The 15,154-nt window shown below is 31.1% G+C and overlaps 1 protein-coding gene across 1 annotated transcript; it reads right to left on the bottom strand.

The window, feature by feature from the left end:
* Nucleotides 1-455: 455 nt before the first annotated feature.
* LOC132714213 (RNA exonuclease 1 homolog) lies at nt 456-11,710 on the bottom strand. The gene is made up of 14 exons (XM_060697012.1): nt 9,609-11,710; nt 9,267-9,356; nt 8,705-8,875; nt 8,381-8,512; nt 6,897-7,037; nt 5,900-6,146; nt 5,466-5,612; nt 5,051-5,164; nt 4,761-4,834; nt 4,347-4,460; nt 3,796-3,911; nt 3,366-3,504; nt 3,003-3,123; nt 456-2,733 (listed from the first exon to the last, which is right to left on the bottom strand). The coding sequence occupies exons 1-14, from the start codon at nt 10,722-10,724 to the stop codon at nt 2,630-2,632; spliced, it is 2,826 nt and encodes a 941-aa protein (XP_060552995.1). The 5' UTR covers nt 10,725-11,710; the 3' UTR covers nt 456-2,629.
* Nucleotides 11,711-15,154: the final 3,444 nt, after the last annotated feature.

Below are 15,154 nucleotides of genomic sequence, written 5' to 3'. Positions count from 1 at the left end.
TAGCAAATAAAGCAAAAAATACATTCAGAACATAAAGGAACTTTAATTTACTCTTACAGGTATTTACCTTCAAACTTTTGTTTCTCCCTAATAAACTACACTAGGGCAGAATGAAACAAAAACTGTATACATTGAAATATAGACACATTAAATACTTTTTAAATGTACATGTAATCTATACAGGTCTTTCAGACCGGGTATTATCTAAACAACCAAAACTTCTTGCAAAGATTATGTTTACATATACATAAAAATTAGCTTCACTAAAATAAAATGTTCAACATTACAAATATAATAAATAACTTTCAGACAGTATTTCCCACAAATAATTTTACTATATATCCAGTGAATAAATAAACATTTAACAAATCATCCTGCTATAGTATTTAAATTCTGAAGTTTGGCAGTGGATATGCATAATTTGAAAATGTATAAACGTTTAAATTGAAATAAACGTTTAAATTGAAATTGATAAAGTCATATATAATGACAATTTTCTCAATAATAAGTCTGTGAAAAGACAGTGATGCTCAGGGTGGGGCCAAATATGACCCTCGGACATAATTTATATATATTGCAGCAGACTACAAATTGATGCTACATGCCATAAGTACAGCACTTTCTGAGGTAAAGATTTTTAAAAACTTCATTTTTAGAATATTTTTAGCTTCTGTGATGTACTCATGCATCAGAATGAAGCTATTTACACTTTTGTAGAGAGCCACAAAATCTTGTGGTTACAAAATAGAAGATCCTTAAAGAAATTTTAGATAACAATACATAATTGAGAACAGATATCATGCTGTCAAAACAGGCCATCTCTAAACACTGTGTTCTGGTGAGGTAAACAAAAAGCTGCAAGTTTAACTTGTGTGGTGAAGTGTAGCTAGTTTGATCAATGAACCCCCTAAGTGAGAAATGAATTACTAAGTAGAAGATAACAACAGCAATGCCCCACTCTGCATGTACTAGTCTCTAAATATGGGACAATCCCTACCCATCAAAATATACATGAGTAAATATACCCTGGTAGATGTTTCACAAGTATCTACAAAAAGATGACTATTAAATATTACTGACTGTAACTAGAAAGGTTCACTTAGTATTTAATCACATATAATTCAAATTCAGTTTTTCCTTTTGAATTTTTTTCAAAACAATACTACAGGTAATAATAATGTTTATCTTCAACAACACAAATGCCATGACACTGATTAAAATATCATATACAAATGTATTTTAGTTCTAACCACAGTCACAACAGCTTTAAAATATTCTTCAGTACAATGCATTAATTTCAAAAAGATTTCAACAATATCCTCTCCATTTAGAATGTAAGATATATAATAATGAGTACAGTCTAACCTGCCTCAGTGGCTCTCTGTTTTTTTTAACAACTTTCTGTCAATAATGACCTTACTTTCACTCCCCCTTGTGATACTACTAATTATTGCATCTAAATATAACCACTCTGATGTGAGGAGTGAAGTTAATTTAACTAGAAATAACACATATTGTTTGAGTTTGGACTGTTTTATTTTTCATTGAGTAAAACAATGCATTATTGGTAAATATTAACTGAAAATATTATGTTTAAGTTTTTTGTCACAAATTTGAATCTTGAAAAATGTTAATGTTGCCAATACTTGACTCTGGATATGAAGATCCTCAATATATACTGATTTTTATTATGTAACTGTTTTTTAAAGTCTCTATACACAGGTTAGACTGTGTATATATATGTCAATAGTTCCAGCCATTTTAAAACATACCTTTCAATCATCTTTTAAACTATCTGCCAACAATTACAAAATACTATGAATCAACATTTCACTATGTCATGTAATAAATAAAGTCAAGTTTTTGAGTGTGTAAGTTAGTCTTCACAGTCTTTCACAAGTTCACAACATATCAGCAATATTAAGACTAAAAAAATCTTCAGTCTTGTCCAAAATTTGGAAAGTTAATGACATATTTTCTCTTGGTAGACACTGAGACAAAAACAAGTGAAGATAAGCACTACAGCATCTTTTTGTCTGCATCTGTCACCATTATGTCATGTTGATTGATGTGCCAGTGCAAGTGACTAAATAGAAATCACTTAAACCACATTAGTCATCCTTTATCTTAAATGAAAGTTAATAATAAATTACGAAGAATCTACAAACTATGTATAATATATCAATTATAAGCACTGTATCAAAAAGAGTTTTTATGAAGTAAATAATTTTGGCAAAATATCACAGTTAAAGTAATGAGTTTTTCATTCAATAAATATGTAGATATACATGTAAGTTATAAACAGATCTGATTTCTTTGTCTTACCTTATCTAAAACCTAACTCTATTTAACTTTACGCGATGTAAACTATTGTTTCACTTAACTTTACATTCTTTATTTTCTAAGAATTCTCAGTCACATTCCCTCACGCCACGTATTCATAAAGATAGTAGAATCACTTCTTATGGTGTCAAAACTAACCAAGTAAGGTTGCCATTAGGAGTATCAATAATATTTGTTTAAAAAAACGCACCAAAAACAACTCCAACACTATTTTGAAATTAAGATAACATTAAACAATATGTAGAGATAATTTTTGTGGTGTTCATATCAAGTATTATCGAAGTATTTATGAAGAGAGTCTGCGACCCTCGGTCCTCGAGTCTTCTTTCAGTCGGTATTGCATCAATTCTACACATGCCACAGCATCTTCTAAACTGTCATGACCAGCAACTGAAAATAGTAGAATAAACATTATATTTATGTAAATTACAGCATATTGTAGAACAAGCTACAAAAATTATCAAAAAACCAGGTTGAAGTCCAATGAGTAATGTGGGACACTTTGTACACCAGAGTATTCCTCTATTACTAACATATGTTCTGTTTTGTTCATATTAAAAAACAACAACAACACTTTCATTAATTTTTTAATTTTTGTTGAAAACAATTATAAAGTAATTGTTCAATTAGGAGATCAGATTTTTTTACAAATTTTTTACCGTCATCTTGTATGATTTTCTTCAGATATTCTGCCATCAGGTTTTTCAGTGCCCTTTTATATGGATAACCTAGTCGGTGTGGGAATACAATAGAGGTATCCACCACTGTGTTGTGTATTAACTGAAAATATAATACATAATAATACTCTACTGATCAATGTAAAACTTGTCATATAAATCTAAAAGCAAAAATAACTTGTGGTTCAAATTTGTTGAAAGACCCTTTATAAGTTTATAATATACAAAATCAGTTTGTTCTATCATGTGAACATAAGATTTTTAAAACTAGCAAAGACAGTTGGCATTTTGCCAATTAATTTGGTATCAGTGACACAAGTTTTCAGATGTCTATAGTGTATATACCTTTAGAGCAGTTAAATCACTCTCCAGACTGTGTCCCATAAGTATTGTTTTATCAGTAAAGAGACTGAGTAGTACTGCCTGTACATCTCGTAGACTGGTTTGTACATCCTCCATATCTTCTTCTGTTATACCACTAAACCTATAGTAATATTATAATAGTTCTTTTGTTTATCATATAATGCTTAAGGTAATATGGATTAATGTCAGTCTTATTGCTAACTTCTTTTTTTCTTTGCAAAGTGTAAAATAAATGGCTCTTGGAAAATACTTGAATTTCTCATAAATATGATGGATGGCATAAAGAAATCAAAATATATTTAAATGTAAATGTGACGTAAACTTCAGTAACTTAACTAAAGTTCAATGTAATGACTGAACTTGACTTCTTACACATACATAAATTTACAAACATTGCAGATAATTGTCAAACCTTGTATTTAAGTCTATAACAGGGTTGTCAGGGAGAACAAGAGATTCATACACGGGATCCTGATCAGCACCAACTACAGTCACCCTAGCTAGCTCGATACCCATTGTTGTATACACCTACAATAACAAAACAGTTATTATAATAATCATTAGATGATAAAAAGAACAGTTCCATTCCATACATTATTATACACTTTTAAATTTTAATATAACACAACAACATTTTTACCCCATTTGTAAAAAATAACTTGATATATGTTCCATTGGTTAGTTTCATTCTGAGTGAAAATAGTTTGTTTCCCAAAATTTGACATAAAAACAAAGATTATGGTTTATATCAATGAATCTTTTCTAAATGCCTTTGACAAAAAAAAATATCATTTGATTATTCATCGTTCATTAAACTTGGCGCTTTAAGGTAATCAGAATGTACAGCAAATTTTCCATCAAACAATACTGTTTTTTGGAACATGACAGTAAAACTATGGTATAGTCTGATACAGTTCTGTAATTTAATGCATACAAAATGACTGAGGAGAATAGATACATTACCATTTCACAATCTAGAGCATATACACCGTAATCACCATCAATGGGTGGGGAACTTGGTATAGTCTTCATAAAACCCGACATGTTCCCCATTTTGTTTGTCTCATGAACATGAAGCTGTAAAATATGATCAAAATTTCCAGTAAATATGTCTGAAATAGTTCTATGACTGTACATGAAAACAAAAATAACTTAATCATTTTGTTTTAAAAGCAAGATTTTAGAATACATTGTAACAAACCTTCAAGTTATTATTAAAAAGAAAACAAACAAAAAAAACAATAATACACATTCTTATGCAACCACATTCTTACATACTATGATATTATTTATATATTCATTACATATGGTCATAATATTTTTTTATCACAAAAGCAATGTGACAATATCAAGCTAATCACAATCTGTGTAGATTACCTTGGCAACTTGACAACCTTCAGCAGCCAAATCTCCCTGGCAACATGTGTATCTTGTCTCCCATGAACCAGCAACTAAAAATGATATAAAAATTATTTTATTTTCACTAAAACAGAGATTTTTTGGAGGTAAGGATATCAGCAAACCAATAGATGCTCCATGACACACTTTGAATATCCTTGAAATCATTGTGAAATTAAATTCAAATTCCAAATTTAACTTCATAGTGTTACAAAATAGAAAGTGTGATTGCTTGACACACATAAAACTAAACTGGCAGTAAGGCTTACTTTTCTTTTTCCATGCTTTTCCCCAATGATAAACACATTCTTCTTTTATTGGATATTTTCCATTTGGGTACACTTCAAATACCTTCCCACATCTCACACACAATTTCTCATAACCTGTAAAAAATGGAATGAAATTTAACTTAAATTGTTCATCAATTTTTTTTAACGGTGCTGTGATCCATATGTTTGCGATCTGTAATAACTGAGCCAATCTTCAGGCTATTAAAATATAAAAGCTTTGGTTAAGTTTATAAATTCAATTTAAATAAAAATTGTAAATATCTGTAAATTCAATATATCACTATTCTACTGTTGTTTTACATATACATGTTGGAAGATGTCAATGATATATACAAATAAAAATGATATTTTTACAAGTTTAATAAAAAAAAAATATACGAGCATTGCATGATACCTTTTGTACTTCCTTTCTGTGATTTTTTCTGCTCGCCATAAAATATAGCAGTTCCACCCTGTACAGGATCTGGTCTTGGAAAGTTATTCTCTTTCAACTGATCCTCTGTTAGAACAAACTGTTGTAACCTTTTATACAGGTCAGCACCTGATAAAATATATATTATAGCTTAAGTTTAGTAAATAATAAATCACAAATGTTTGCAATAATTTATAGTTCAATACATTCATGTATATCACATTTGGTTTTAATTCTTCTTTTTTGTTACGTTTTTGAACAATGCAAATAGTTAATCCTAATTATGAGCATTAAATTTATAATACGTTATTGATCTATTTTAAATACAAAGAAGTTAACATATCCATTTGTCATCTCTCAAAGAAATGAGTAGATAAAGTTGAAATTCATCTCCAAAATCACAGAATTAAATTTACCGAAATAGTCCTCTTCTCTAATTTTAGCAGCTCCACCAGACCTATGAAGTGTATAAGTTGTTTTCTGTGCACCAGCACCATCCAATATTGTGGCATGAGAGGTCTTTTTTTGAGGTGTTGCTGTTTTGGCACCGGATTTCTTGTTGTCTGCTTCGGTGCGAATACGTTTGATAGTGTTGACAGCACAGTTGAGGTAGATTTGTTTATTTGAACATCGTTTATACACAGCCTCTTCTTCCTCTTTACCCTGATAAATGTTGTAAAATAAACACTGTATATAATTCAAGTGTTGGTATATATCTATTCATATTTTTTATCTATTTCAATATGACATTTGTGTATATATGTTGTATATACATTGTGTACATGCAAACTGTTTATATATTGTAATTATGTGGTGTACATCAGCTGAGGCCCACATGGAAGATTGGGGAACCGAATGTGTAAGCCTCGTTAAATAAAGTTGTTACTTACTTACTTACTATATTTACCATGCTAACATATGATAAATAGACTATTCCTAATATCAGTTAAGAATTTTTTACCATCAGTTTCTGGAATTTCAATATCTAAGTAATAAGGTAACTGTATAAATGCTGGTTACACTAAATAGATGTGCTGGTTCTCTACTCAAGGCATACACAGGTCATTACTCAGACTAAGAGTGAAATACCAGTAAATATTACTAGAACATAGTCAAGATTAAGACAACTTAATATAAATCACAGGCTACTCATATTCTGTTACAACAGTATTGTACATGTCATGTGTTAATTTGTTGAAGATGATTATATCAAAATATGCAGGAGATCAAAACTATATCATAAGTATAATGTAAGGTATTTCTAACATCAATTTTATTTGATAAAGACATCAATACTGTATTTTATAAGAGCACTACATCTCGTTGAAGGTGATCAGTTGTCCTGTACATTTCAAAATCTACCTCATATATAAGCATGATACATGTATATCAATATAATTAAATTGATTATACCCTTTTAAAAGCTTCTTCCTCATTTGTGTTGAATTTGAGTATTTCGTCAATAAACATATTAAGATATCTCTGGCGTATATTTGTTCCCACTTTAGAGCTGGTACTCACTTCCACAACTGGTCTCTTCAGTTTTGCTATTGGCTTAATACAAAATAGAAAACATCAAAAAGAATTTATACAGAGTAAACATCAAACATGCATTACCTGAGAGAAAATCTCACATTATGTCAAATATGCAAATAATTACAATACTTCCCTCTTTTAAAATGAAATATTTACATTTCAAATGTCGGACTATATTTCTTTAGCATATTTAAATATTGGCTTTATGGAAACAATATATCCCAACATATTATCTTTTTAAAAAAATATCTATCAACCAAAATTCTGAACAAGGGCCATCAGTGATGACATGTGTCGCCTCATGATTATAGATAGTTATTACTTGGCAAAAAATCATTCAACCTAAATACCTGTGTAATATGCACAAACATTTGAGCTATCTATCAATCCTGTAAAGTTTCATTTAAATTGCATTAGTGGTATAACAGGAGTAGTCCGGAATTAAAACCATGAAAGGGCAAAAAGTCAATGAACCGAAAAATGTTGATGAGATGCACAACTAGACATGGTCCCTAAAATTTTGATGAAATTGCACCAGCAGTTTCTGAGGAGTAGTCCAGACAAACTTCTGTGTAGCTGGCAACACATAAAAACACCTTTTTTATTCAAGGGCAATAAGTCAGCCAAAACTCATTCAAGCAAAAAACTTGTGTATTATGCACAAGTACTTGACCCACCAATTAATCCTGTAAAGTTTCATTGAAATTACATCAATGGTATATGAGGAGTAGTCCGGACAAACTTTATTATTTCAAGGGCCATAAGTAGGCTAAAAACCATTCAAGCCGAAAATCCATGTAATATGCATAAGTGCTTGACCTACCAATCAATCCTGTAAAGTTTCATTGAAATTGCATAAGTGGTATAAGAGGAGTAGTCTGCACAAACTTTAAGAATAAAAATTATTAAAGGGCCATAACTCTGACAATAATCATTGAACCGGAAAATGCTGATGATATGCACAACAAGACTTGGTACTGATCTTTCCTGTAAAGTTTGGATGAAATTGCACCAGTAGTTTATGAGAAGTAGTCCAGACAAACGGACAAACGACGGCGAAGTGATCCCTATATGTTGCCACTACTCCATAGAGGCGACACAATAATGATTGTTCAATCTCATCTAAATATGATACAGAAATTATAACAAAGATTACTGGTAGTCAAACAGGGCTTCCATTAAGTACCAAGATTTGGAAGTCAGTGACTGCAAAATGTCTGGAAGTCTCGTTATATAGGTATAGAAGGTAAAGCATTACATTTTGAAAGTCACAAGCCAAAATCAGGAGTAAATGACCCCCAAACTTCCACTAATGGATGCCCTGGTCAAACTGAGGACAAAAGTGACAGTAATCATCATACCACTGTTGGAGTATGAGCCTTTCTCTTGCTGCCCTTGGCAACAGTGATAGCAGAGGTCTTCTTGTTTTTGTTGGCAATATAAGTAGAAAATGTTGATGATGCACTTGCCATGTTAGGTTTGGAAGGGCCATTCTGTAAAAATAACATTTTAAACCATTAAAATATACACTTATAATAATAGTTATTACAGATGTTAATAGATATAAGGCTTTGCAAATTAACATGACTACAATTAATTCAACAGCAAAATAAACTGACCCATAATAAAAGAATATTTTTCAATATATACTTTCTCTTTTAACTGCTTTACAACATGTAACTCACCGATGTTGAAGCTTTGATAGCATTTTGTTGCGAGATCTGCCTGACCTTGGCCTTCATTTTCTCTTTACTCTCTTGTTCAGCCTGCAGTATTCGGTCCTGCATCATCTTGTAACGATTCATCATCACCTGAGCTGGTGATGGTTTAGGGGCAGGTTTGTTAGATACTGTCTTCTTTAAAACAATAACAAATCATTCAATGATTTTATCTTTCATTAATTTGTTTCAAGCTATTAAAACAATTACTATTAAAAAGACAAAAAAGTTTCACTAATAATGAATTTTCTGGCTTACAATTTCAAGTACAAGTATATTGCTTACATAAACTGTTAATTCAGCAGCAGGTTCATTAAGATCCATATTTACACTCTTATCATCTTCACAAAGTTCACAATGATATCTGATCAAGCATGAAAATAGATTACCATATCAATTACAGAATTGTGAAAATGAAAAAGATAACAAATTTTATGACAACATCAATTTAATCAATCATTTACAAGTTTATTTAATATCACTATATAATCAGTCATTACAATTATTTTAAAAGGAGTCTTATACTTACAGAGGCACTAGTACTCTGTTTTAAGGCAATTCTCTTCTTTCCTGCAACAACATCTGGTGTATGGTCATGATCAGAGGTCTTCTTTTGTTTCTGATATTAAATTAATTAAAAAGATTTGTAACATAAACAAATATTAAATTATGGTTTCCTACAACAAAGCTACATGTTCCACCATCTCAAGTTGATGTAATCAAAATAATTATTATTGGATTGAAAAGGTAAAAAAGCCAAATCATACACATTACCTACTAGTATATACTTACAAGACAGAAATTGGACCTGCATTTTTCAAATATAATATTACAATTTTCACTACAGAAATAAAGTGTTTCAATTACACACCTTTTTATCTCCTTCTCTACTAGTAGAGGGTTTATTGGTTGCCTCTTCATTAAATATCTTCAAGCACTCATCAAAAGGGTCATCATCCATAAAATACTTGTCTAAATCTGAGAGATCATCATCGTCTACAACATGCCGAGATAATCCTTTATCAGTTTCAACACCAAACAAATCTACATCAAGATTCACTATTTGTTTTTTCTTCTTTGATTTTTCTTTCCCAGATCTACTATCTCTATGTTTAGATTCTGAAGATTTATCAGGTTTATCTGAATGATGCCTACTCTTTGAGCTGCTATGAGAATGTCTCTCACTACTCCTGCTGGAATCTCTGTCTGACTTTTTATGTTCCTTTGAATGGTGGCTACTGGCCTTAGGTGAGCCATGCTTTGACTTCTTGCTGTCACTACTATGTTTTATTGAGGAACTATGACCATCTGATCCAGAATGTCTGTCTTTTGATGATGATGATGACTTATGTTTTGATACACTGTGGTCCTCACTTCTTGATGAATGTTTATGTTTATCTCTTATGATGCCATTCTTATCATCTCTTTCTTTTTTAGAATGACTAGATGACTTGTGAACACTGTCTGAACTTTTTGAAGAATGCCTATGTTCTGAGGAAGATCTTCTTTTTGCAGAAGATAGTTTGTCTGTATCACTTTTTTCAGTTTTTTTCTGACTATTGTTTTTGTCTTTCAAACTTAATTGTTCACAACTTGTACTTGTTTTAGGCACCAAACTATTCTTAGACTCGTCTTGTTTTAACTTTACTTTTGGTAAACTTCCAGTGTCATTCTGTGTCAAAGATATTTCACAGTTTTCTAACTCATTATCAAACTCTTCTTTAAATAAACTAAAAATGTTCATATCTTGTTTTGTATCTTTATTGCTATCAACTTTACAACCGACATTAGACATTTCTTTTCCAGAAGATGATATTTTATTGATAGAATCTCTTTTCCGTTTGTCATGTTCTTTTCTAACAGACTTAGTCTTATCTTTTTTCTCTCCATGTTTTTCTATATAAGCACTTTTTACAAATCCATCAGAAGTAAATTCTATTGGCAACAAGTTTTTACTTTCATCTGCGTGTCTTTTATCAGTAATCATATTGTTACTATTGTTCACTCTATCAGCTGTAGGGTCATTATCTGAAGCAGCACCACTCTCACTTCCCTTTTCACTAGCTTCATCTGAAAACCAGTCTTGCTTTTCACCTAAAGGTTCTTCATCACTGTATTCTACAGATTCATTTACTGCTGGTGTATATTCAACTGACACAAATTTAGGAATTTTTGCCAAAGGACTTCCATCATCTTCTATATCCTCATCCTCAGCTGGTCTTTTGACACCTTGTAAATGTTTTGCATAGTCTGGAATTGAATCTAAATCTGTGGCTATATCATCTTCCCCACTTCCAGGTATATATGCTAAATCTGTAGATGATTTGCTTCCTGTGGAAAAGTTACATGCTGGGTCATATTCTCCATCATTTGCAGGTCCATCAAGCAAAGCTAAATCATACTTTGATCGCCCTAATTTACCCTCAACTCTTTGTTTCTTTAGTTCTCTTATTGGAGTTGGATTATATTCAGGAGTTCCAGTTGGTTTGTTTTTCAATGCATTTACCCTCGACTTTTCTGAAATATCAGTATTATTTGAATTGTCATGATTACTTAGTTTTCTTTTTTCTGACTTAATACTATTTTCAATGTCCTGTAGTGTTCTTTGAAGTGACGATGTTGGTGGCTTGTATTCATTTTCCTCCTCTTTACTCTGCACAGCAGACTTCTCAGCTTCTAACCGTGCTGAAGTGTAAAATTAAATAATCTTTGAAGTTATAAGCTCAAGGCACAAAACATTATTAGCGAGATGGAAGAGCTGGCCTGATGGGCCTGCTAGCAAAACGAGCTTTACAATAACTTTACCTGCTAGATAGTGATGGTTTTTAAACCTTTCGTTGGACGTACTGAATTGACACATCGCAACAAATTTTAAGGTAACGATAAAAGCCGAGGAATTGTGATTGAAAACGGATGCGTAGACTTTTGTCCTGCAAACTTTATAGCAGTGTATAAAATACCGAATGACAGTTTTAAAACGGAAAATGTAAATGAATGATTATTTTATACTATTTCACAGTAAAAGTTAATCGAGCTCGCTTTAAGGTGTTGCTTTTTTGATATTAATACGGGGAAGTCAAAGACCGGGCCCGCGAAGCGGGTCCGGGCTTTGGCTTGCCCGGCTATAGACTAAACGTGAATATTTAAAAGAAAATCAAATAAAAAACAATTAAAAATATATAGAATTCTATACCTATCAATGAAATTTTCAGTGTCAGTTCAAGTCGGGCGGCCGCCATTTACAATGTATGTCAATGATAACAGGCGGGGCATTCCGATAACGGAACAAATCTCAACTTTTCGGATTAGTAATAAATCGTCGAGTGTTCCGAGTGAAAACAGAAGCGGTGTATGTAATATCGAATGACACCTTTAAAACGGAAAGAATGAAAGGATTTTTTTTTAACGACTACCCCCGTTCATAGGCTTTGCCTAATTTCATATTATACTTTAGATAAAAAATATAGGCTTATTGCAGGTTATCATAGTGTAATGTGGTTTAATAATACATAATAATGTACTTATATATGCTCTACACACAGTTTCTTATTTCTATAATTAAAGTAACATTTTTAGTAAAAAGACACAAATGAAACTATTAGGCTGAATAACTTTCAGTTCATTTCTAATCCAAAATTTAAACTTAGGAGCATTTCACTTTTCAAGTATATACTGATACCAATCTTCCATTTAATAGAAATTGATACCATGGGTTGCTTATTAAGCATGTAAATACTGATTGCCCACAATTCAGTCTGTAAAAATTATTTCAAAGCGATAAAATAGATAAAAAAATGCCTTAACCTTTTGCTTTCGTCTTGTTAGAATGTTTGAAATGATGACCAGAAGGTTTTTTCACACAAAGACCAAATAAATAGAAATGAACAAAGAAAATATCACGGAAAAAAGTCCAGTAGAGGGGCAAACATGTCTTTTAAGAATGAAAAAATTTCTTAAAAAGACAAAATTATTTCATGGGCGCCGCCATTATGAAAGGCTGGTTATAATGTTATTGTTTAAATATCGAAATGAACCTTATTGAACGAAAGTGTTCGTGCGAAAGTGTTCGTGCGAAATGAGACGCGTAAAGCCGGTTTGCCTAAAATACGAAAGTGACTTTTTTGACGGTGACATTTAGAAAAATGAATTATAGAGTTATAATAGAATTTGATAATAAAATAAAGGTAGCATTGTAATCCAATCATCAATTAATGTATATGTAACTGATGATACTTGCCCGTTGTTTATTGAAAGTAGATATCTCTGCACAGATTACTCTTTTACTTAGGTATTTTTCTATATTTTTTCGACGTTACCCTTGGATTAAAACAAGGGGAACCACTCTCGCCGATTTTATTTATCCTTTTTGTAAATGATATATGTGACAACATTGATTATAACTCTCTTACTGACAATGATCTTAACCAGTTATCTATGTATATGTTGCTATTTGCTGATGACATAGCGCTCTTTACCACTGACCCGCACAGCTTACAAGCCCAGTTAGATGCAGTCTATAGTTATTCCATGAAATGGGGTTTTAAAAATAAATGTCAATAAAATCAAAAATATGTATATTTGAAAAACGTAAACAAAGACATCATTTTCAATGGTTTATAAATGGTGAAATGCTTGAAGTTGTTGACCATTTTTGCTATTTAGGTTGTAAATTTTTACATACACTGGTAATATGAAAAACTGCTGCTATTACGCTGTCTGAACAAGCTTTGAAAGCATACAATTGTTTGTTAGGGTTATTCAGTAGAGTAAATTTAGATATAAAAACTAAAATGTCACTTTTTTGATTCTATGGTGCTACCAATTTTGTTATATAATGCAGAGGTTTGGGGTATTTATGATTGTAAAGAAATAGACAAAATTCATGTTAAATTTTTGCAAGTATATACTTGGTGTACGTCAGCAAACACCGAATGTTGCTGTGTTTGGTGAGTTAGGAAGATTTCCTCTTTCTGTTATTTCTAAAGAAAGAACTCTTAAAATTCTGGTTAAAAATTATGAAAAACCAGGGACTCACCAATGTACAACATGTTTGTAGACCAGTGTAAATCGAAATGTTGATTGTAATTGGGCAAGCAGTATAAAAACGCTTGTTAGACAGCTTAGGTTGTAGTGATATTTGGCTTAACTTTAACTTAAATTTTAATTATATGCCAATGTTAAAGCAGCGTCTGCGAGACCAATATTTACAGAACTGGAATACTTCTATACAAAATATGCCCAAGCTTGATTATTACAGAAAATTTAAAACTTCTTTTGTGTTATGAAAAATATCTTGATGTTTTAACAAATAATGTGTTAAGAAAAGACTTTGCTTGTTTCAGACTAGGCTCGCATAACTTAGAAATAGAAACTGGAAGATTTTTTTAACATTGAAAGAAACGATCGCAAATGTAAACTATGTATATATAACTCTATTGAATCAGAATACCACTTCCTTTTATGTTGTCCAATTTATACTGTTATAAGACCCAAATATTTAGGAAACATTTCATGGCCTACTATACAAAAATTTTCGACTATTTTGTCCACTAATAACAAAAAGCTTATTCTTAAATGTGCTCACTATGTTCATAATGCATTTAAGTTGAGGCAACAGTCTCTTGAAGATGTAACTGCTTCTTAATTAGTTTCATTCTTGTACTCTTTTTGTTATACATTGTATGATGTAATGTTTGTAACTATTTAACTTTTGGCCATATTTGTCATGATACTCTGTGAATGGCCAAAGGTAATGTTTATTTGCCGATTTGCCAATAAAATGAAATAAAATGAAATATATTATTTGCTAATCATTTCATCATCACCATTAAAAATGTGAATCTTTCGAAATAAATTCAAACTTAAACATAAATACGGCGATTAAATGAACGTTAGCAGCAGTTTGAATAACTTTTATTTCCAATCAAAGGTCTTGATAAATTAACATATAAAACACAATGATGATGAGATGAAAGCTCCAATAAAGATGTTAAAGAAAATAAAACTTGATTTGTATGATAGCAATAACAATGAACTGAATAAAACAAACAAAACAAAAGCAAAATAACTCATAAACTTAAGTTTGCTAACTAGACTTAACTGTTAAGCATCATATTAAACATATAATATGATACTTATAAGAAATACAAAGATTATACCTTTAGTGCAGCTGTACTGTAAAGAAGCTTTCTCAAACTTAACTAACCAAAATATACAGCAGGTAGTAATTAATATTAATTTTGGGTGAAAAATATTAAGCTTGACGATACAGAGATTATTAAAATGTTTATTCAATGCTTAAGCAAGATGTTGATTCTGGGAATACATATAACTCGAAAAACTGGGCTTTTTGCATTAAAAACATTTTAACAACCCATGGTTTAGCGTATGTATGGATCAACCAGTTTGATATAGATA

This window comes from Ruditapes philippinarum, unplaced genomic scaffold (genome assembly GCF_026571515.1).
Source record: "Ruditapes philippinarum isolate M1 unplaced genomic scaffold, ASM2657151v2 ctg6477_1_1_1_1, whole genome shotgun sequence".
In the NCBI taxonomy this organism is placed as follows: domain Eukaryota; kingdom Metazoa; phylum Mollusca; class Bivalvia; order Venerida; family Veneridae; genus Ruditapes; species Ruditapes philippinarum.
This window is presented reverse-complemented; position numbering and strand designations above follow the sequence as displayed.